The 24,804-nt window shown below is 41.7% G+C and overlaps 1 protein-coding gene across 2 annotated transcripts in view; it reads left to right on the top strand.

Moving 5' to 3' along the window:
* Positions 1–9,229: 9,229 nt before the first annotated feature.
* UHMK1 (U2AF homology motif kinase 1) overlaps positions 9,230–24,804 on the top strand; it is a 52,146-nt gene continuing 36,571 nt past the window's right edge. Inside the window, exons 1-7 of one of the 2 annotated variants that reach the window (XM_082704183.1) lie at positions 9,230–9,707; positions 11,089–11,381; positions 12,103–12,294; positions 14,266–14,360; positions 19,830–19,906; positions 20,058–20,156; positions 22,125–22,213. In XM_082704183.1, the coding sequence (XP_082560309.1) occupies positions 9,440–9,707; positions 11,089–11,381; positions 12,103–12,294; positions 14,266–14,360; positions 19,830–19,906; positions 20,058–20,156; positions 22,125–22,213 (1,113 nt within the window). In that variant the 5' untranslated portion in view covers positions 9,230–9,439. The remainder of the gene's footprint in view (positions 9,708–11,088; positions 11,382–12,102; positions 12,295–14,265; positions 14,361–19,829; positions 19,907–20,057; positions 20,157–22,124; positions 22,214–24,804) is intronic. The other variant, XM_082704182.1, reaches the window with a different exon arrangement.

Below are 24,804 nucleotides of genomic sequence, written 5' to 3'. Positions count from 1 at the left end.
GCCATCTCATTGCGACCATATGAGGGACCTGAAGGAGGAACGGCCCATTGACCCTCAGAACCATCAGAAGTAATAGTACATAGTTGTTTTAAACCCCTAACTCTTAGAGGGTTTGGTTATGAAGCAAGAAATACTTGAAACATGAAAGGAATTACGTGACATGTAGCACATTTTCGTGGATGTGGCATACACTATTCATTGCCTATGCAATAACTCTTCTCCCCTCTTCCTTCTTAACAGAAACTTGATTTTTTAAAAAAGATTTTATTTATTTTATTTGAGAGAGAGAGGAAAAAACACTCCTCACAGAGCCAGACACAGGGCTAGATCTCACGCCCCTGAGACCATGACCTGAGCCAAAATCAAGAGTCAGATGCTTAACCAACTGAGCCACCAGGTGTCCCAGAAACCCAATTTTGTTCAAAGAAGCAATAGGCAGATCCCAGGGGATGAATCATGCCTGGTTGAAATCAAGTTCAGTAATAGCTTTCTTTTATCGGCTATTAGTTCCTAAGTTGGTTTTGGCCAGTTAGATAATAATATTTTGTTTCTTGATAAAAGGAGACTTTTGACAGAGTGGTCACTGACTGCCACGGCCACATCCCTCCTGCCTGCTTCTGAATGCTCTCACGGAAGATGTGCCTAGAGCTGTAGCAGGCATTTGCCCCTGAGATGCAACAAGCCCGAGGGCAAAACGAATCCACTGAAAACACCCAAGGGGGCATGGAAAGAGCCCAAGAACTTGATACCCTCTTTGAGCAACTGAACCAGGGTCAGCAGCCACTTTTACAAAATTACTTATAATAAATATCATAAAATTTTTTATCTTCCTTGATCCACAGTCTTCAGAATTCTTGTTTCTTGATCTGACGTCATTCTTTATGATGCATTCTGATTCCTAGGATTTCAGTTCAGCATGTACTATTGCATAGTTTAAATTGTTTTTAAGATCTTCTAACATCTATATATTTGTTCAGTAATTTGCGCTAAGGTAAGCTGACCCTGAAAAACTAGTCACTGTGGGGAAGAAAGCAGTGAAGGTGGAGTAGTACGGACAAGGTCTTTCAGTGTGATATAAATATTGTTAACTTGGATGGGGCCCCTGGGTGGCTCAGTCGGCTAAGCATCTGCCTTCAGCTCAGGTCATGATCTCAGGGTCCTGGGATCAAGCCCCACCCTGAATTGGGCTTCCTGCTCAGGGAGGAGTCTGTTTGTCCTTCTCCCTTTGCCCCTTCCCCCCTCCACTTGTGTGCTCACTCTCTCTCTCCTAAATACATAAATAAAATCTTAAAAAAAAAAATACTGTAGAAAGGACTTGACTAAATCCCGCAGATAATAATGACAAAAGACAAAGCAACCTTAAAGCAAATCCACATTGTAGGACTTGTGGATGTATGATCTCTAGATATGTATAATCCCACTTTCCTTCTATTTCTGTGGGAAAACAAGTCTCAAAAATAATATGACTTTTAAATTATGAAAGTCTTATCACCATAAATCTGTTGCATATATATATATAATAAATTCAAAATTAAGATTAGCTAAAATATGCTTTAAATGCTCAGACTATAAAGAGTACTTAAAATATGTAAAAATATTCAGGAAGGAATAATCTGTTCTATCGCTATGAAATAGGCCAAATTTTGTGATATTCATTAGAAACATTAAATCTGGATTCAAGAGGCAAAAAGAAGGAAAAAGTTATTACACTTACGTCAGTAGGGATAAAAGCAAATCAAGGGGTCCTGTTGTGTTTCAAGTAATGAGGGAAGTCGGGCTATATCCAGTAATGGTTACTGCTATGCTTCGCAGGTCAGGGGGCGCCTGGGTGGCTCGTCATTAAGCATCTGCCTTTGGCTCAGGTCATGATCCCAGAGTCCTAGGATCAGGCTCCCTGCTCAGCAGGAAGCCTGCTTCTCCCTGTCCCACTCCCTCTGCCTGTGCTGCTGTCTGTCTCTCTCTGTCAAATAAATAAATAAAATCTTTTTAAAAAGAGGATTTGGTGGGGTTTGTTGTAATGCAAATCTACCATTTTCCACTGCACACCAATCACGTTTCTTTGCCTAAATCCCATCAATACTTTATTTTATTTATTTTTAAAGATTTATTTATTTATTTATTTGGCAGAGAGAGAGAGAGAGTGAGCACAAACAAGAGGAGCAGGAGAGGGAGAAGCAGGCTTCCCTCTGAACAGGGAGCCTGATGCAGGACCAAAGAAAAAAAGAAAAAAGAAAGAAAGAAAATATACACTGTGGCAATTAAAAATGATATGGATAACGATGAAAGCAACACAAAGGTAAGAGGAAAGCCTGGGAAGTAGGGAATTGCTGATTTGTATCAGGCTGGTCTCAGGAAAGTTCTCACCCATTCAGTGACATTTGGGCAGGAACCTGAAAGAAAGGGCAAGTGAGCCATATGGATGTCTGAGGAAAGATGGTTCTAGGCAGAGCGCTCCGCGAGTTTCCTTGCTGAAGAAAACAGACACTTGGGTTTGAGGAGCATTTGAGAGGCTGGTGTGTTGGGGCCAGAGTGGATGAGGGGGACAGTGGGAGGAGTGGAGATTGGAGAGGTCAGAGGGGGTCTCAATCATGTGAAGTTTTCTGATCCATTTTATGGGGTTTTTTGCTTTAATTCTGAGTGAGACAAGAGAGCAAAGGCATGGGCGGACATGGCGTCTGCTCTAACTCCATCATTGGCCATGACATTGAGAGTAGATTCTTGGAGGGCAAGAGTAGACACAAGGGACCAGGTGGGAGGTTGTTTCAGTCATCTGGGCAGGAGGCAGTGGGGGCTCGGCCCAGGGAAGAACAAGAAGAAATGGCTAGAATCTGAGTATATTTTGAGGGTGGGAAAAAGAGAGGAATCAAGGGTGACCTCAGGCCTTTGGGGCTCAGCATCTGGAAGGACCAAGTTTCCATTAACTGAGCTGGAAAAGAGTGTGGAGAAAGCCAGCTGGGGAAAGAGCCAGCCGGGGAAAGGCACTGGGAGTAGAGTTGGATATATGCTGAGTTTGAGGCACTCACAAAATGCTGGCATTGACATGCCCCAGTCGGAATTCCCAGGACGAATAGCTCTTGGGGCCAGTCAACAGGAGGTGCGGAGACATACCTCCTCCCCTAGTCTCTCCCCAGCTATGAGTCTAGTGCAGAACTGCTATAGAAGGTTGTCACAGAGCCCATTCAAATCCCACTAAGAGACAGCCATGGGCTGTTCCATTTAAACCCGCCCTCCTCTCCAGCATGCTTTTTAGTGAATTTATTTTTTCTTTCAACCTCTACCTCTCCCCTCCTTCGATGATGATGTCCTGACACCTTAATGGAAAAGCTTGGGGTCATGGGTGCTTTGCTGTTCATCAGCTCATGTCCCCAGAGTCACCGTCTTGGGACTCTCTTCAGTCTCACAGGACGAGTTTCCCCCAGTGTTCTAAGCAAAGGCCTTTGCCTTGCAGAGGGAGAGGGGTCTGCTTCTCTCACCATGCTGGGAGTTCTTTGCTAAGGAAAATCTAATCATTCTTTTTTTAAAGATTTTATTTACTTATTTGAGAAAGAGCTAGCGAGAGCACAAGCGGGGGTGGGGGTGGCGAGGGGAGGGGAGGGGTAGAAGGAGAGGGGGCAGGGTCCCTGCTGAGCAGGGAGCCTGGCACAGGGCTCCATCCCGGGACCCAGGGATCATGGCCTGAGCTGAAGGCGCTTAACCCACGGAGCCACCAGGTGCCCCCAATCTAATGGTTCTTTATAAATATTTATTGAAATAATGGATAAGTGAATGAAGGGTTTCAAGCCATTGGGCCTTCCGGCTTTCTGGATTTGGGCCCCAGAGTCCCCTCTGTGAAGGTCCAGACTGGACTGACTTTCATTCATGCCTTGAGAAATAAGTTTTTCCACTCTTTCCCCCTATAATATTCAGGACCTACTTTTTGCGCAAGAGCTAGTCGGAGGCAGCTGTGAGGTGCTACGTGAGGCCTCCACACCTGCCTCTCTGTGGGAATCGGATGCTCATACCAGGCTGCGTGGCTTTCGAACTCCATGCACACATACCACCGTGTGTGTGTGTGTGTGTGTGTGTGTGTGTGTGTTTGCCTGGCAGAAGTGGAAAGAGCAAAGAATTGGAAAAACCATAACTAACCACAGGCATGCCTGTGATGCGCCCCCTCCCTTTCCACGCCTTTTTGATGTATTCCTCCGGCTTCCCATCCTGGAGCAGATCGGAGGAAAAGGCAGCTCCGTCCAGTTTCGCCCCTCTTCTTTTGGGACGATGGCCGCAGAGGGCGCGACCCGGCTGCAGAGAGGAAACAGGACTTTTGTACAGTTGCTATAAAGAGCGCATTGTCCTTCAAAGGGCCCACACCATGGAACAGCTCACAGTAAGTTCTCTGTCAACTCAGTGTCCATAGTTTCTCACAATAATGTTTTCCTTTTGGTCCCACATTCGTAGTGGTCTCCCCAGCCCCTCTACCCCTCCCTGGGCTCTGAGGCTGCAGCCCGGACAACGGACCTGCCCGGCCCTCCTGTGTCCTTTGGGGAAGGACAGGGATCCTGGGGTTAGACCCAGTGGGTGAGCCGCCCCCTTTACAGCCTGGAGAGAAAAGCCTCCCTCTCCCCCTTGTTCCCTGCGTGTGGGGGCCTCTTTCCCCCACGGTCTGGGACTGGCCTCCAGGCTGCAATGTGTCCGTGCCACAACAGAGGGCACCAGCGCACTCTCTGCAGAACACTCCCAGCTCCGCCCCGAGTCCCCACGGTCTCGGACATTCCCGTCTCAAATTCAGCCTTCCGGAGCTGTGGGAATCCCCTGAGGTAGCCCGCCCACGCTGACTTCCCAGATGCACATCCTGCACCACCTGGTCCCTCCTCTTTCCGAAGGGCCCTAGACTGGTAGGGGGAAAGGAAATCGGATTCAGGTCCCTTAGGTAGCACAAGGGGACAGGATACCTGGAGGAAAGATTTAGAAGTAGTGGCAAGGGACACAATTAGTCATCTGTGGCATCTCTGCAGTCCCCTGAGGAGGAGTCAAGGTAAGGTTTTATTTTGTTCTGATGGGCTAAGTCCAAGGACGGAAATATAGAAATAAGTGAGGGGCACCTGAGGGGCTCAGTTGGTCATGATCCTGGGCTCAGATCACGACCTCAGGGGCCTGGAATCAAGCTCCACATTAGGCTTCCATGCTCAGCAGGGACTCTGCTTCTCCCTCTCCCTCTGACCCTCCTTGTGCTTTCGGGTGTTCTCTTTTTCCAATGGATAAATTAAAAATATTTTTTAAAAATTTAAAAAAGAAATAAGTGAAAGTGGCAGGGGAGCAGAAGGCTAGCCAAGGACAAAGCACATAGTGACACGCCCCTCACCCCCCCCCCCCCCACCGCCGCAACCACCACGCCACATTCCTGGATGGCATGTGTGGCATTTCTCCAGGAAACTTCCAACTAGTTTAATGTTAATGTCTTGCTAGTTGGGGAAGGGGGCAGCCTTAGCTTGATAATAGCAAGTCCTTCGTATCCTGAGGGTCTTCCTTAGCCTATGAAGACCTTTTGGATGCTCCCTTTCTCCTTACCTCCCCCAACCCCATGGCACAAAACCAGTCATCCCTCCCAACCCCAGTGCAGCTCTTTCTGCTCAAGGGTCCTGACATCTCAAGAACTCTAGGCCTTCTGCTGTGCACCTCACCTACATTCAAAACTACATCAAAGGGAACAAATCTTACTGAGAAACCACCGTGTGTCATGAAACAATCCACATTTGTTGTTTTACTTCATATAACAAAACAGATTTTCCATCCCCTCTTAAAATTAGTCAAAGAAAATAGGACCAAGAGAGTTTGGTTCCTTTCCTTGGGGTCACATAGACATCAGTAGGAGATTGAAATTAGGTCCGACTCTGAAGCCAGGCTTTGCTCTCCAGACCTACAGGGAAAGCATTCTAAAACCTGGTTCGGCTTCTTTCTAAAGATGGGAAACAGTCTTTGTGACTGACCACCAATTGGCTCACTTACCTGAAAGGTGTAGAGGAAGGGAAGAAGAACAAAGTCTCTTAAAGCAGGTATTTACAAAGACCAAGAAGAAATGGAGTCCTCAGTAGCCAAAGCTTATGTCCACCATTGTGCTTTAGTTCAAGCTGCCATAGTGAGTTACCATAGACTGGGGGGCTGAGACAACAAACATTTATTTCTCATTTTCTTGGGGGCTGGATTCTGAGATCACAGTGCCAGCACAGTCCAATTCTTGGTGAAGGTTCTCTTCTTACTTCCAGATAGCCCCTTTCTCCTAGTGTATTATTCAACAGTGGGGAGCAGAAGGAGGAAGCAAGCTCTCTGGTATCTCTCCCTCTTCTTTGTAGAGAGAGAGAGGGTGTGTGCACATGAGAGAGGTGGGGGAGGGAAGAGGAGGAGGGAGAGGATGTCAGGCCGACTTCTTGCTGATCATGGAGCCCCACCTGGGGCTGGATCTCACGACCCTGAAATCACGACCTGAGATGCGACCAGGAGTCAGACACTCAACGGACAGTGCCACCCAGGTGCCCCTTTCTCTGGTATCTGTTTTTAAAAGGGGACTATCCCCATCGTGAGAATTCCACTCTAATGGCTTAATTACCTCCCCAACCCTCACTTCCAAATATTATCATATGTGGGATTAGGGTCCCAACATGTTAATTTTTTGGAAGGGGTGACACAAATCCATGGCACATTGCAAAGAGATACTCTTCAGGAGAAAAGAAAAAACGGGTTGGAGAGGGGCCGTGGATTCCTCCCAGTTAAAAATTGGAAATCCAAGTGATTCCCCGTTATATCCTGGCCAGCCAAAACGGAGAGGATCTCAGCAGAAAGACAACAGGAGTGAGGGAAACTAAAGGGAAAAAGGAAATCTACCAAGGGCTCTTGCAAGAACACTTACAGGAGAGAAAATAAAAATATCTAATAAAAGTATGACAAAGTATACTCTAAAAATAACAAAAACCATCAAAATATCATGTTTTACTTATAAAATTAAAAAGAAAATTTTAATAACAATGTTTTATATTGATATGGGCATTGTAAGTCCTGTATTCTTTGACTGCTAATTACGGCACAGATGTATGCAACTAGTCTACAAAGCAATTTTGTAATGATGTTAAATTTTGTGGACATTAGTTAAATATTTGTTCCTTTCTAGTTCATAGTTTTTTATTGCTACATTTAAAAATGACTTCAAAACTTAGCAACAGGAAACAATAATAATTATTTATTGTCACACATAATTTCTGCTGAATTGAATTCAGAATGGCTTAGATGGGAGGTGCTAGCTTAGGGCTCTTTCATGAATTTGCAGTCAAATTTTCAGCCAGAGCAACCTGAAGGCCTCACTGGGACTGGAAAAACCACTTCGAAGATGGCACGTGGTTGCTGGCAGGAGGCTTCAGTTCCTTAATTCTGCCCTATGGAGAAATCTAGAGGGTCTCCATGACATGGCAGCTAGCTTCCCCCAAAACAAAGGATCAGAGAGCAAGGTAGAAGCTGCAATATCTTTTATGAATCAGGAAGTCACACCCCATCATTTCCACAATATCCTATTGGTTACAGGGGTCAGCACTTCTCAGGGTGAAAGGAGCTATGAACAGTAGGAGACAAGGATCATTTGGGGCCATTTTGGAGACTGGCTCCAGAGTTGCTACTTTCATGCTTGAAGGATTTGGATTTTCAAGAGCTCAACAATTAAAATGTAGGCCAGCCCTTCTGTTAAGGGGATTCCCTTAACAGGGAACTACACTTAGTAGTTTTGGGTTGTTCTTGGTACCCCTTTTGAAGGTGGCTCAATTATACAATTTAGTTCCTTTACCTTGTCTGTCAGCAAGGGAGCAATGGGAAGACATCTTGGAAAATTACAAAGAAATCAAGCTTTACAGGAGATTGGTTTCAAACTGCTAACTTCTGATTGTAGCATTCAGGAGAAGGGCTTATATGTAACCAAGATAAGAATTTTAACAATAGTTGTTTTTCACAGGGAGGACCGTGTCACCTTCTACAAGTTCAGCATTTACTCTCTCTCTGATTATAATATAATCTTTCAACAGGATGGACTGGAACAAGATGCTTTTTACTCACACTTTTCTAAGATGTGAATTGCTCAGAGTTCTTCTACAGAGTCCTAGCAATTTATCTGTACTCCTTTAGAACAATTTTTACCTTGACTCCTTGGGTCCTATTGATATACATGTCTAATTCAGTCTCTCCATTCAAGTTACTTGAAATCCATGTTCATTTCTGTTTTGTCTCTTTTCTCAATTCAGGACCTAATTTCTCTCCCCGCTCTCCAGTTTCGCCACTTTGCCTTCCCTTTATAGGATCAGATAAACGCCTGATTGCCTTAGAAGAGCCTATGAATTTTATTCGGTTTTTGTATTCCAAAAGCCCAAGCTCTTGGGAAGCTCTTATTGCTTGTTAGAAATCGCTGGAAAATGCACAGAGCTCTCCCTGCTCCAGACCCGGGGAGGGCCATATAGACAGAAAGAAGGCACATCTCAGCAGCAACCAGACGAGCCGATGACCCAGGATACCGAAGAGCAGATGGTTCCTCTGCCTCTCCATTTTGCACCACAGAAGTTACCCCAGCTGCCCGGAAAGTGAGGCAAAAACCCGAGGAATAGCGGACGGGGGCAAACTGTCTGAAACTAAATTTCTGCCGCCCCATCTGAATGGAGCTTGAATCGCAGAAAAATAAGGAAGGCTACATTTATTGCACATCCCAGTTTGCGGATCAGGATTCTTCTTTGCTACCTCTGTTACTCAGTAAACGTTTATTAAATGCGCAAAAGAATTGAACGAAGACATGAAACATACAAAATCGTGCAAGGCCCACGTCCACCCAGGGCGCATGCATTCCGATAAGGCTAAGTGGACTCAGGAGCTCAGAGGCTGGGCTTCCAGAAGTAGGCTGCTGGCAACCCCCTGGCGAGGGGCTGGCGGCGGTGGCCAACCCGCCGCTGCAGTAACTGGGCTACTTCCCTGGGGACACCGTCTAGGGGAAATGCAGGCTGGGCTTCATTCTCCTAGGTTCCCAGTGGTGAGGGACGCGCCTCCCAAGAAAAAGGACCAGTCTTAGTCTCTGGTAACGTTTGATAAAGCACTTTGCCTTGGCCTTAAGCAGGACGCACTCCAAGCAGCGCTCACGCTCGGGGCGTTTTTCCAAAACCCCACTCCTCCTGTCAGCTCTAGGCCCGCCCCTTCTCGGCCCGCCTCTTCTCGGCCCGCCTCCTCGGGCCCGCAGGATTGGCTCTTCCTCCACTTCCGGCTTCTGGATCCGGGTGCACTCGGTTTCCGGTGTCATGGCGCCCTGAGGTCCCGGCAGTCGGAGAGGCGGCGGCAGGCACCTCCCTGCGGAGCCGCTGGTCCCGCAGGCGGGGATGTGACCGCGGGCCCGGCCGGCCTGCCCCGGGCGTCGCCTCAGCTCCCGCGCCAGTGCCCTCCGTCCACACCGATGGCGGGATCCGGCTGCGCGTGGGGCGCGGAGCCGCCGCGGTTTCTGGAAGCCTTCGGGCGGCTGTGGCAGGTACAGAGCCGCCTGGGGAGCGGCTCCTCGGCCTCGGTGTACCGGGTGCGCTGCTGCGGCACTCCCGGCTCGCCCCCCGGCGCCCTCAAGCAGTTCTTGCCGCCGGGAACCACGGGCGCTGCGGCCTCGGCCGCGGAGTATGGCTTCCGCAAAGAGAGGGCGGCGCTGGAGCAGTTGCAGGGTCACAGGAACATCGGTAATGCCGCTGCCTCCCTTCTCTTGCCCGGGTCCCGGCCCAGCCGTACACCCCCTCTCGGCCTGGCGTTCCGGGTCCTGCCCTTAAGGGGGGAGACTTGGGTCTGGCCCTCTCGTCGTCACCCGATCCAGGCCCCTTTCCCATCCCCCTTCACTCTGTCTGCAGTAGGGTGGAGGTGGTGGTCGGCTTTGCCCAGTGTCACGTAATAGATGCTCAGTTAAGTTCTGTTTTGCATCGGAGAATGCAGCACTTATTAGCATAGGATTATCTTTTTTAAGGGAAAAGAGGCATATCTTGTCTAGACTGGTTAGTTCTTGTATGGAAATTCTGAGTCTTTGCATACCAGTGGAAAAATGAGAAATTCTTCTGGGGCTTGTGATAATGCTAATAACTAGTACAGATGTTATCGGATACATATTTAGTATGGATTTGGGAGAAATGACTCAGTATTCACATAGGAGTCCTCCGGAAGTGTGGAAATTAGGAACACTTTATACCTTTACCCTGGTAAGACTATGTTACCTGATTTAGATATTCACAGTATAAGATACATGGTTACTGATGATTGATTTATGAAAAGCCTTCACTGTCATTACACTGAGTTTATAGTTATAGCTGTGGCTAATAAAGAAATGTCTTTCTTCCTGGCAAGCATAATCTGTGTGTAATTTGAAGAGTTGCTTTTTTAATATTAATTAAATTTAAATTAATTAAATTTAATATTTTTTAATATTACCACTTTCGAGAAGAATTTCTTAACCACTAGTGTTGACTTTTTTTTTTAAAGCTTGCTAAATGATGTATATAACCCTGGTATTTAAGAGTGAAAAGGTTTTTTTTTTGTTTGTTTGTTTTTCCTTCAGTTTTTGCAAGCTTGAGGACTTGTTGAATCCCTGCAAGATTTAGTTAAATTGTCATCTTGAAAGACTTAATAAGCTTGTAATATTTATTTACTTATTTCCCCCCTCCTTAGATTATATTATAGAACGCTATTTTGGATCAAGAACCAGTTTCCAATTGTGTTTTTGCAGGTTATGACATCCATGTTAAGAGTCTATAATGTTTAGACTTTATTTTTAATTATTTTTGCTTGGTACCCTGATTGTATATTCACCTATTGTGAATACTTACGGAAATACAGTTTGATTATTGTGCCACATTTAATATCTTTGACTAGTATTGAGCTGTGGAAGCTTTTCTCATCTTGTTTCATTAAAATAACCCAGTTGCCACAAAATCTTACTTTTGGGAGAAACAAATTGCAGTGGAAGCGTGACGCTCATCTGAGCTATCCCAGATTTGCACTGCAGAGGTAGCTATGTTAGTTGTAACTTATTCTGAGTCTGATTTTTAAAGCATTATAACTCGTTTCTTTTTCTAGTGACTTTGTATGGAGTCTTTACAATCCACTTCTCTCCAAATGTGCCATCACGCTGTCTGTTGCTTGAACTCCTGGATGTCAGTGTATCGGAATTGCTTTTATATTCCAGTCATCAGGGTTGTTCCATGTGGATGATACAGCATTGTGCCCGGGATGTTCTGGAGGCCCTTGCTTTTCTTCACCATGAGGGTTATGTCCATGCAGACCTCAAACCACGTAACATATTGTGGAGTGCAGAGAATGAATGTTTTAAACTCATTGACTTTGGGCTTAGCTTCAAAGAAGGTAATCAGGTAAGAAATAATAATAAGGGTGCTTTGGTCAACACTTAGAGCTATTTCTATCTAAAATAATGCTTGGTAGGTGTCTGGGTAACTCTGTGGGTTAAGCCTCTGCCTTCGGCTCAGGTCATGATCCCCAGGGTCCTGGGATGGAGTTTGGCACTGGGCTCTCTGCTCGGTAGGGAGCCTGCGTTCGCCTCTCTCTGCCTGCCTCTCTGCCTACTCGTGATCTCTCTCTCTCTCTGTCAAATAAGTGAATAAAATCTTTAAAGTAAAATAAAATAATTCTTGGGGATAAAGCAAATAAAAAGAATTTCATTGTCACCATGTAAAAAAATGGTGGATATTTGGGCTAGGTAGGGTAATTAACTAATGGGTAATTACTCTTACTGCTACCTTCAGTATTACTCTTACTGCTACCTTCAGACAGTGTTGGCACTCTGTCTCATGGCAGAGCACACATAACAGTTCTGGCAAACCCTCCAGAGTGTCCTTATTTATCAGCAGTGCCTACAGACAGGAGACTCTGAGGAAATGAGCTTCTGTGTGGAGAGTGTACAGCTTGCCTGTGAGAAGTGCCCAGATGTTGAACCACATAATTAGGGTAGCCAAGGACTAAACATTTTTGGGCAGTTTGACCGTGGTTTATTATACTTTTAGAGAAGTAAATATGCTGTGGCGATGGAAAGTGAGCAGTTGTTTATTGGTTGTAATATTGACTCATCTTCTTTAGGATGTGAAGTATATTCAGACAGACGGGTATCGGGCTCCAGAAGCGGAACTGCAGAATTGCTTGGCCCAGGCTGGCCTGCAGAGTGATACAGAATGTACCTCAGCTGTCGATCTTTGGAGCCTAGGAATCATTTTACTGGAAATGTTCTCAGGAATGAAACTGAAACATACAGTCAGATCTCAGGAATGGAAGGTAAATCATACCAGTGCTTTCATTTGGAGTCCTTCATTCTGATTTAAAAGTACTCGGTTTATCATGATTCTCACTGGAGACACTGTTTACTTCATCTCTAATACACTCCTCTTCCTGCATGTTTGATTACCTTCAACGCTACTATTTGTTTTCATAGCTACAGATGCGCTAGTGAGTATTGTATACTTGCTGATCTTAGCCTGGGGCCTGATGTGTAATAAGTGCTCGTTAGAATGAATAAATGCAGAAGTGATTCAGTTATACTACATCCTACAATGTTGCTAATACAAGAATAAGTTTAATGATAATCTTTACGTAAAACTTTACAGTTACTACTTTATAGTTAAAAGTATTTTAATGCACAATCTCGTTGAATTTCCTAACAATGCTATGAAGATCTTTAGTGTATTGGTTATTCTTTTACAACTGAAAAACTGGAGGCACAGATAACAAAACATTATTTGGTCCGGGTCATACCACTAGATGTTCCTGACCTGGGCTTCATACTCTATTCTTCCTGTTCGAGTTCAGCATTCTCTCCAAGTTCCACAGTGCTTTATATTAATTTATATCCCATATATGAACTATCCTGGTGAAGTGAATACAACTTATAACATTGTTTTTGTGGGAATGTGAGTTCGAAATTCCAGATCTCTGACATAACGATGAACTTTTTGTTGTTCATACCTTAAAAATTAACTTCATTATGTTTTCAAACATTGTAGGGCCTAAGTGTTGTGATGGTATCCACGTCATTCAGGCTAGAAGTTTGATAAGTAATACAATGTTTAGGAATCATTATTGGTTTTCATATTTAGCAGCAAGTATTTTTCGAGCATCTAGTAATACATAGTTTGTGTATGGCTAGTGTACCATGTAGAGTTATAATTCTTTTCAGCCCTTAGCCATCTGTTTCTGGAAGGAATGCTTTAATAGTCTTGTGGGTGTACCTAATGCTTACTTTTGGCAAAAATGCTACCATGCAAGTAAAACCAGTATCGTTATTCTGCATTGGTACTTTCACCCAACCTAGAGACGGAGTAGTCTTTCTTCAGTGCTAACCCAAATACAGATCAATTACTTGCATTAGTTTTGATTATCTTTGAGACCTTTGGACTGTATCTGCTTGGTCCTGAGCTGATCAGAACTAGGTCACGTTCAGACATTTTTGTATGTAATTGGGAAGTATGATATATATTAAATCCTCAGTATTCACTCCTCTAAATAAAGACAGTATTTTATATTTTAATCACCTTTGGGAAGGCACAATTGCCAAGTGAGTATGAGTTTAGGCTCTGAAGTCAAACTATAGGGTTTATATCTTGCCTTCACCTCTTACTTGTTATTTAGGGTTACTGAACCATGATTTACTTTCTATAAAATGAGGGTAATAGCATTTTTCTTACAGAAGAAACTGAGGTTAAAAAATAAATGATGCCTAGTTCTTAGCATAGTGATAAGGATCGTATCTGGTCTTTTTACTCATGTACACACTTCTGAGACAGCTTAGTACTCAGGGAGAAAAGTTATGTTCCGTAGGATTTAGAGTATGAGTAATGTGAGGGATGCAGATTTTGGATACTGCATTACTTTCTCTCTCGTGGTGTAGTTGTATCTAAAAACCAGTTAAAGACTCCTTACCAAGACACTCGGACTCAACTGTCACATTCATTTTCTCACTTTGTATGAAACTACATTTTTATAAGGTTGCTTTAGTATTCTTACTCATTCGTCTAGTAAATATTCATACAGAGTGCCAGGTACTGTGCTAGGTGCTGAGAATAGAGAAGAAAGTTCCTCCTCCAGAGGCTTATAGTTATGCACATAATCCCCTCCAGTAAGATTATAAGCTCTTTAAAGAGGGTTTTCTTTTGCATATTACCTACCAAACAGTATGGTGCTATGTGGCTAGTACTCAGTAAATACAGAATGAATTGAATAACCAAAGGAAGACTTTTCTCCCTTTTTTAGGCAAACAGTTCTGCTATTATTGATCACATATTTGCCAGTAAAGCAGTGGTGAATGCCGCAATCCCAGCCTATCACCTAAGAGACCTTATCAAAAGGTACATCGTGTGTACTTTCAAGTTCCTATTTGTACATTTATCATATAAAGGTTATTTTTGTTTAGTCTTTGTTTTTGTTTGGATCTTACTGAATGGATCACGTTGAGGCTCTTCCTGGCAGCCATATCTGTGGTCTCTTGTGACTCTGGCAGTCCTGTATACTTGGTGGACATTAGGTTTTTGTTTGTTTTTGGTTTTTGTTTGTTTTAGGCTTTTTTTGAAAGTAGGGTTTTAAAGAGCGTCTTTACTAACTAAAGACTGAGTTTGCTTTTGGACTACCAAAAAAAAAAGTTTAAAATAAGGTAGCTATGTACTATACTTTAAATAATTACTTCTGGGCACTCTGGGGACAGATACTGTGTTTCTGATTTCTGAATAGGTCGAAGCACATCAGATGTTTTAAAATAAGACATAATGTGTATTACCAAATAGTTGGCTTTTCACATTTCTAGCATTATGGACCAGAAACGAATAAAATAATAGTTATGTTGCAAAACGATAGATTTCCCGATCAAGTCAGAATATTACTTTTTCTTTGGGATATTGACCCTATAAACTTTCCAACTAGGTCTTTGGGGATTTTTTTGTTTTTGTTTTTGATTTTTTTTTTTTTTTTTTTTAGCTTTTTATTTTGAAACAATTACAATTTATGGGAAGTTGCAAAAATGTTACAGAGAGGTCTGTGTGCCCTCCATCCTGTTTCCCCCAGTGGTAACATCTGATGTAACTGGAGTACAATATCAAAACCAGGAAATGGACATTACAGTCCACAGAATTCATTCAGATAAGAACTTAAACATTTTACTGGCACTTATTCAAGTATGTTTGTGTGTTTTACCAATTAGTTTTCAATAGCTGTTACTATCTGATTGCTATTAGCTTTACAAGTGGCATTTTACTTGGAAAAGATGGCATTGTGAAATTATGTAATGGGTTCTAACTTGGAAGTCAAGTCATATAAATACTGGTATTGGCTTTGTCTTTGTTTTTGTTTTGTTTTTATTTTTTGGTGCAAAAAGGTGATCTATTAAGGCATGGGATAGGCCCCGTGGGCAGAAAGAGCTCCTAGTATTGACTTGTTATTTCGGATTTTCCCCCCCTTGATTGTGCAGCTAACACTAAATTTGGAAGCTGTGGAGAATTGTGATCAGCAAAATAAAAATTGTAAACCTACTCTCTAGTGTAAGCACTTTGGTGTATTTCTTTTTGGGATTTTTCTATGGATTTTGCTGTGTATGCATGCAAATTATTTGAACCGTTTTTTATGGTAGAATAGAGCACAGATGCTGAAAACAAATGTGTAACTTCATGAATCCTTAGGAATACTCTTGTAGTCACCATTCAGGTCAAGAAATAAAACTTTGCCAGCTACCCCAGAAATTCTCTGTGTCCCCATCTCAATTTTCAGTCCTTCTTCCTCCCTAAAAGTAGCCTCTGCGTTGACTCTTACGGTAATTACTTCCTTGTTTTCATTATAGCATGTATCCTTAAACACTATAGTTTACTATTGCTCTTCTAAACAAAAGTCTCTTTTAAGTTTCTTTTAAATCTGAAAGGTCCTTTTCCATCTCCTACCCCGCTTTTCCCTTGTTTACTTGTTGGACAACCTAGGTTGTTGGATCAGTATAGCTGTCTGCAGTCTGAATTTTGCTGATTCTTGTGTAGCGTAACCTATTTCTGTGTTCTTCCTATATATTGGTAGTTGTAGCTAGAGGGCTACATTTTTTCTTTTTTTTTCTTTTGGCGTGACCATAGATGGTGTTATGTTTTTTTTATTATAAGGAGGCACATAATATAGCCATCTCTGTTTTATGTGTTAGTAACTGTTCATGTTACTTTGGATCCATTACTTTGTTAGGAGCTGCGGAATGGGGATGTTCTCATTCTGTCATTCTGCTTCCTTTGGTTAACCAAAGACAAAATAAATGCTTTATTCTTTCTCTCTTTATTTACTAGTTTTTGTAATGAGTTGATTCCTGTCATCCTCCAAAGGGGACCATTTCCTTTTGAAAGTTCAGTGTGTTTTGATTTGGTACCTGCAAATGATTGCAGTTCTTATCCTCACTGAAGCTAAAATTGCCCCATCTTTGATGACTGTGAGCTGTGTGAGTTGGTTTCAGCAGACCTTATTATCTTTTACAGCTTCTTTGCTCTCTGGTGTGACAAGATTTTCCCAGTTTGTCTTACACATTTCCTGCCCCACACTTGGAAGTAGCCATTTCTCTAAGAAGCCTGATTTCTTTTAGTAGGAAATAGTACTTAAAAAAAACAGTCTGGGTTTTAGGAATACTCCTTGCTACTGGGATGGTCTTTGTTTCTAGGCCTTAAAGTGGATGTAGTTCATACTGATATTTCCAAGTCAAATTTGAGACCAGAGGTTTTATTTAACTTGTATTTCACATCTCTTTCTCCTTCTGTGTAAAGAATTATGGTTCTTAAGGACAAGGGGAATGCTAGAATTAGAATATTTTGTAATTACTCATTTGCTTTATTCCAGCTTACATTAAAACTGTCTCAGAATCATAATATTCTAGGAAGATTACTGAAATTATTTTTGCATGTGCTTTTCCCATTCTTTCTCATTTGAAAATTAGTTGTATCTGTGTCATCAGTTTCTGTAACCATTATGTGCCATACACTCTGTTTGAACACTCGCATTTATTCTCAGTTCTGCATGTAGCTGCACATCACTGTTCACCCCTGGTCCCTGTGGGGCTGTCTCTCTCATTGTTTTAATTTCTGAAGCTTGATCTCTAGAGACCATAGGATTCATGTTCCCTGAGCTCTTGCTTGCTGGTGGTCAGTTGTGCTTATTATACTGGAGAGTCATTCATCTGGGTATAAAAATGAGTGGCATTCTTTTTTTTCGTGAGTGTCTTAAACATATTACTCCATTTTATCCTGGCATGTAGTGTTGCTGTTGAAAAGTCTAAAGACACTTTTAATTGTCTTTATATTAAAAAAAAAAAAATCAATTGGTCTTTTTTGCCTAGATGGCCAGACAGTTTCATCTTTTTAAAAGTCTATTGATTTTGGAGCGCCTGGGTGGCTCAGTGGATTAAGCCTCTGCCTTCGGCTCAGGTCATGATCTCAGGGTTCTGGGATCAAGCCCCGCATTGGGCTCTGTGCTCAGTGGAGAGCCTGCTTCCCTCTCTCTGCCTGCCTCTCTGCCTACTTGTGATCTTTCTCTCTCTTTCTCTCTCTCTCTGTCAAATAAATAAACAAAATCTTAAAAAAAAAAAAAGTCTATTGATTTTACCAGAATATATCTTGATTGTTGATTGTTCTGGGTTGATATGGTCAGGAAAATAGTTTCAGATCTCTTTGCTCATTTATTTTAGGGTGGTGTTCTTAAATTACTCTTTTTAGTATTCTCTTGCTTTGATTTTCTCCTTCAGGCACTCCTATTATACGTATATTGGATTTTCTTTGACAGTGTTCATTATTCTTATTTCTCTTGAATTTTTTTTTAATCTCTTGTATTCTTTTTTATTTTATTTTTTTTAAGATTTGTTTATTTGTCAGAGACAGAGAGAGCACACACAAGCAGGAGAGGGGCAGAGGGAGAGGGAGAAGCAGACTTCCAGTGGGCAGGAAGCCTGATGCAGGGCTCAATACTAGGACCCCGGGATCATGATCTGAGCCAAAGGCAGACACTTAACTGACTGAGCCACCCATGCGTCCCTGTTTCTTTTTTATTTTTAAAGATGTTCCTTTCCACCTTCTGTCTATCTTTGAGATGCTATTGCTGTATTTGTTCATCCTTCAAGTTCTTGTAGCTTTATTTTATGAAGTGATTTTTTATTATATTTCTAATTCTTTCTGGAGTTCTATTACCTAATTATTGAGATTTTCTAATTTTGATTTCTCATATCTTTTATCGTTTTAAAAAATATCGTTTGCTCATTTTGAAACAGTAGGTTATCATGTCCATCTGTGTTCTTATCATGTCTTTCTGGCATGCGTTCATTGCCTCGGGCTATCATTTTGCAGTTTTGTCTTTTGTGTAATAATTTTGTTAGTAATACTTTTTATGTGGTTCATTTTTATATGAAATTCATTTTCTAAACTTACAGAAGAAGGTGTAGTTCGGATAGCTTTTCTAATTGTAGAGGGCTCTTCCTGTTTTTATGTAATCTTAAAAGGGGGGGGGAGGTTTATTCTGAAATCTCTGCCTCTTCTCCTCCATTCCTTTTTTCTGGTCTTTCTCTCTACCTCTCTCTCTCTCTCTCTGTGTTAATTTTATTTACTACATCCTACTCAATTTGGATTCTGTTTTCCACATTTACATTCTCTGTGGGACTTTGCCCTGGGAGGGAACTTTAGCTAGTTCATTTTGAGAAGTCATCATTTCTGGGTTATTCCAACCCCTTCAGGTTTTACAGACTTCTTGCATTCACTTGGAATTAGAATGTATACCCCCTTGTAGTTACAGTTGCTTTTTTCCAATTGACTTACTGGGCTTTCCAGTCAGTACCTGTTGGATATTTTGGGTTATTTTCTCTGCTTCATCAGATCGTCTGTTGCTTTTCTCTGCTTCCTTCCACACAGATGTCGATATGGTGCAAGACTTACTGCTATGATGGTTTGTTCCTAGCCTCTTGTATTTTGGTATTTATTGGGGTTGCTTAGTTTTGTGGTAAACGTCATCCATGGGTTTTTGATTTTGTTACCAAGTTGTGCTGTTGTAGGGGGATTTGATAGAATTCAGAAATCATCTCACCACTGTCATCTTTTTTTTTTTTTTTTTTAATTTGGATTACCTAAATTTATCTAGCTTTTTTTTTCCCCCACTTAATGTTATATAGTATGGATGACTTTCCCATGTTGCATTTATTAATCAGAAACATTATTTTAAAATATAATATTGTGCCATAGGTGTGTATCATGAATTACTGAACCATTTACTTAGAAATAGCTTTGGGGCACCTGGATGACTAAGTCGGTTAAGTGTCTGCCTTTGGCTCAGATCATGATCCCGGGGTCCTAGTATTGAGCCCTGCATCAGGCTCCCTGCCCACTGGAAGTCTGCTTCTCCCTTTCCCTCTACCTCTCTCCTGCTTGTGCTCTCTCTCTCTCTCAAATAAATAAAATCTTAAAAAGAAAAAAAGAAAGCTTTTATATTTTTTTGTAGCCAAATGGCTCAGTAAGCCATGCTAATATAATTAATGTTGTGATGAACACTTAGACATTTTAATTTCCTTTAATGGTTTCATTTTCAAAAGATTTTTTTTTAAGATTTTATTTATTTAATTTTGAAAGAGCACAACCAGGGGGAGTGGCAGGCATAGGGAGAGACAGAAGGAGACTCCCTGCTGAGCAGGGACCCTTATGTGGGACTTGATCCCAGGATCGTGGGATCATGACCCAAGCTGAAAGCAGACGCTTGCTTAACCAGCTGAGCCACCCAGGTGCCCCTCATTTTCAGAATTTGACAGTAATTACAAAGATACACGTTTTGTGTTTTAGCATGCTTCATGATGATCCAAGCAGAAGGATTCCTGCTGAAATGGCATTATGCAGCCCATTCTTTAGCATTCCTTTTGGTAAGTTGCATACATCTTTATTTTTCCTTGGTTGTTTTACAATCAAATAAGACATCAGAGCTCAGTTGCACTCCCAGGCTCTTTTGCCTAGTGTTTATCCATTGATTTTGGTTGAGTTTACATTTAACCATGTTACGATGAACCTTAACAGCCCCTCATATTGAAGACCTGGTGATGCTTCCTACTCCAGTGCTAAGACTACTGAATGTGCTGGATGATGATTACCTGGAGAACGAAGAGGAATACGAAGGTAACTGCTTCCTAAATTGTATTTTATGTCTTTTGCAAGTAGAATAGATGTATTGTTTCATAAGTTTCTCTATTCTCTTAATTTATATATGAGGATATTGAACTACATGATTTCTAAAGGATCTCACTTTTTAATTCCTGTTGTAGATTGAATATGTCCCCCCAGAATTCATGTGGCAAAGTTCCAGTCCCCAGTGTGCTAGTATTTTGAGTTGGCGCCTTTAGGATTTAATAGGACTAGGTTATGTCCTGAGGGTGGGGCCTTTTTTTTTTTTAAGGTTTTTTTTTTTTTTTTTTTTTTTTTAATTTGACAGAGATCACAAGCAGGCAGAGAGACAGGCAGAGAGTGAGAGGGGGAAGCAGGCCTCCCCGCTGAGCAGAGAACCCGATGCGGGGGCTCGATCCCAAGACTCTGGGATCACGACATGAGCCAAAGGCAGAGGCTTTTAACCCACTGAGTCACCCAGGCGCTGAGGCTGGGGCCTTTTTAAAAAGATGAAGAAACAGGAGAGCTCTCTCTGCTGCGTGAGGTTATGGCAAGAAAGTCGCCAGGTACATGGGACACCGAATCTTCCTGTACCTTGTTGTGGGAATTCCAGCCCTGGGGACCAGAGAAGTAAATGTCTGTTACAGAAGCCACCCAGTCCGTGTCTGTTACGGAAGCCGCTCAGTCCGTGGCCTCTTGTTCGAGCAGCCTGTTTAGGTGAGGACGATTCCTCGGGCCCGCTGGACTCCTTCACTTTCATAAGCCTTTCCTGAATTAATCAAGATTAATTTTCCCAGCATGTTCTTTCCATCTGTTCTTTCTAGTCCTGCCCTGTGCTTCCATTTCTCCATCTTAGCTCTGAGCTAAGCCTGGGTGGCTCAGAGGGTTAAGCCTCTGCCTGCAGCTCAGGTCATGGTCTCGGGTCATGGTCTCGGGATCCTGAGATCGACCCCTGCATTGGGCTTTTGGCTCAGCAAGGAGCCTGCTTCCCCCTCTCTACCTACTTGTGATCTCTCTCTCTCTGTGTCAAATAAATAAATAGAATCTTTAAAAAAATTGGATTAGGAGAGTGATATAGTCAGACTGAGGTTTTTGTAAGAGTAGTCTGAGAGCAGAGTGGTGAATGGACTAAAACAGAACCAAGTTTAAAAATAGATGCTCACTGAAACTGTACGGATGAGATCTTTGTTACCTAATGTGGATGGTGAAAATGTTTGACAACCCTCTTACTGGTAGAGTATAGGAGAATATTTTCAAAATACATTTCACATCATTGGAGAGAGTTTAAATTGCTCAACTTTATGAAAGGCAGATTGATAATTCTAACAAACTTACAAATTTGTATTCATTTTGTCCTAGTAGTTCCACTTCTAGAGTCAACTTGGAAATACATAAGTGAAATGAGATAGATACAGATTTATCTGTTAGAGTATTTATAAGGGCAAAAAAATTGGAAATAGTTTATTTAGTAGGAGACACAGTGGAGAATTTATTGATCACTCATAGGGTGAAATTATTACACAGTCATAAAAACAAATGAGAAAATTTCACACAGTAATATTCAAGAATCTTCAAGATGCAATGTACTAATAAAGAAAAAGCGAGATTGGAATTTTTACTTAGAAAAAAGCATGTATGATCATGTTTGCTTGTATAACCTTACAGTATTTACGGAAGGATGCAGAAGAACTGATAATGTTTGTTGCCTTCAAGGAGAGGAAGAGAGGCAGTTGGAAAACTGGGAAGAAGACATTTTTTTGGGGGGGGGGTCATTTGAATATTAACTATTTAAAGTATTGAATTTAACAGAATTATTAGATGCATTGAATTTATATTATTCTTAAGCTTAATTTTAGATGATGTAGAAAATGACCTCATTACTTAGATATGGATTCCTGAATTATTTAGTACTTTAAAATTTTTAAATAATGAATGCTTGGTAATTACAGCAAAGCGGTTACTGTTCTGTGTTTTCATAATCAGATGTTGTAGAGGATGTAAAAGAGGAGTGTCAAAAATATGGACCAGTGGTATCTCTCCTTGTTCCAAAGGAAAATCCTGGCAGAGGACAAGTAAGTGAATGTTTCTATAGTTTCAGAATTATTCAGAGGTTACTAAAATCCTGAGCAAATGTTTTAGTTCTACATGAAAATGTTGCTAGAAATGATGAATTTTGCATCATGGTTGTTTTTATTTTCTTGTACTTTTCATCCCCCCTCAAGGTTCTGTAATATGCATGCTTTTTATATGGGTTAGAATTTTTTTTCTTAAAAAGTGTTCTCTACTTTTGAGCCATTGTGAAAAGTGACACCAACCATATCATATGCTAATTCAGGTCATGTCCGCTACAGAAATATTATGGCCTACTTCTTTTCTAATTAAGTAGAGTTAGAAAACCATTTAGGTTAGGTTCTCATTTTAATGGAATCATCGGTGCTAATTTAAAGAGGGAAAGTGTGTTGACAGAATCCTGCAGTCGGAGCTCTGGTCCAGTGTGACTGACTGACTGTGGTGATGAACCTTAGTGCTTGCGTCTCTGAAATGTACAAGCGAGAACCATGAGTCTCAGTTTTGGGGGAAAGAATATTAGAGAAATCTTTGAAAGCTCTTTTGAAGATCTTTCTTTTATCTGTAGTATTTTTACTTTTCTGGGAACAGAATATTGTATTATTTAGGGTTTCCTCAACCTTGACACTCTTGACCTTTGAGCCAATATCTTGGTTGTGGGAGCGGTCATGTGTGTTCTAGGTATTTAGCAGCGTCGCTGCCCTCCACTCTGGAGAGCCCCTCCCCCCACTCCCCTTCTCAGTTGTGGTGATCAGAAGTATCTCTAAACACGGCCAAATGCCCCCTGGTGGGTGAAATCACCTCCGATTGTGGATTGTTATTTTCTCCTTTGGTTCAGTATTTTGAAAATGCTTGGCAACTGAAGAAAGAAATGAAAGAAATTTCACTCTAATCTTAGTGAAAAGTTATTACCAATGTAGTAATAATATTTACCTTGTTTAGTGTCGGCAACATACTATATGCATAATTGCTGTTTATTTAGTCAGCTGGTATTTATTGAGCATCTGTTATGTTCTAGGCCCTGATACAACAGTGATCAAAATAGACACAAGGATATAGTGATAAGTGCTCTGGGGGGAGGGTCTCAGGAGAAGAGGTTTCTTAAGTGCCTGGTAGGGAAGATTATAGTTGCATGTCAGTGGTGGGGAAGGCCATACTGAGGTTTCGTTGGAGTGGAAGTATGAAGGAGATAAGGAAAAGAGGTCCAGGCATAAGGGATAGCAGGCCCAGAGGCCGTGAGTTTGCCTGGCGGGTTTGAAAGGCTTAGTGTGGCTCTAGCAGAGTGAGAAAGAGGGGATGTGGTGGATTTGCTCCCAGGGGTGAGGTGGGACTCGAGACAGCACTGGCATTTATTCTAACTGAGAGGGAAAGATCTTTGAAGACTTTGAATGAAGGACTAACATGATCTGACCCGATGTTAACCTCAACCGTGTGTATGAAATAGAAGACATAGAATAGAGAAACAGAAGGAATATTTTCGGGATAGAAGTACCCCGGTTTCAAACAATACAAAAATAAATATTCATCAGCAAGAGGAAATTTGCTATGTGAAGAAGCTTTCCTTGACGTTTAGAGGAGAATGAAAACAACCGATGAACTTGTGCTCACAGGTTTAACTTCTCCAGGTTATTGAAATGTCTGTTGGCAAAGTCAGTCTTCATTTGAATTTTCCATTCAAATCAACAATGCTGTGGATTTTTTTTTTAAGAATATTTTAAAAATCACTGAAAACAAGAATTATGGAATGGATCTCATAATTACAAAAGTCGTCACGATTAAATTGATTAAATTATTTAATCTCATTGTAAATTATAAAAATGTTTCTCCTCTTTTGTTTGGAATGATGTAATGTATAAAACTGGGGGTTGTCTATGAAGTGAGGAGCGTGCTAGAGAGCAGGGCGTTCCTTCCATAAGTGCGTGTCTTCTCGTTGAACTTTGGTGTATGGATTTAGAAGTCATTTAGAATCAGGTTAAAAAAAAATTTCAGAAAGAGCTTCATTCTTCTTACTGAGCATCATCTTCTAACTTCTCTTTGTAGTCAGTGAAAAAGTTCTACCAACATAGGGTTGGTAGAACTAACTGGTCCTGCAGCCAGCATATACTTTCATTTTCTGTAAAAAAGGGGATATAAAGTATTAAGTATTTCTAAAATGAATAAAACAAGTATTGACTGGTTAGAGTCCGGTTTTAAGATATAATATAGGTCTCACCTACATTGTTACGTGAAGTTGCATACTCTGAAAGAAATCACTGGATGGTGTCAGTAGCATTTTCTCCATGCTGTTCGGTTTACAGTAAACAGCCTGACTGACTGTACTGAGTTGGCCATTTGGAAGTGTTTTTATCTCCAGCTAATAGCACAGTTAAGGGTGGCTTTTAAGAATAGCTAAAAATCCCCACTTAGCTTTATACATATGAAAATCAGGGCAATTTTTAGTGCTGGATGATCTCTACATGAGGAACACGTAGCTTGGGAATAGTCGTGGCATGGGAGAGGAAGAGAGTCTGTCACCTCTCCACTTACCAGTCCCCAGGAATTCAGAAAATTCCATCCCGGATCAGAGTATCTGAGGCCTGACGTCATGCATCATCCG

This window comes from Mustela nivalis (genome assembly GCF_964662115.1).
Source record: "Mustela nivalis genome assembly, chromosome: 16".
Classification (NCBI taxonomy): domain Eukaryota; kingdom Metazoa; phylum Chordata; class Mammalia; order Carnivora; family Mustelidae; genus Mustela; species Mustela nivalis.
This window is presented reverse-complemented; position numbering and strand designations above follow the sequence as displayed.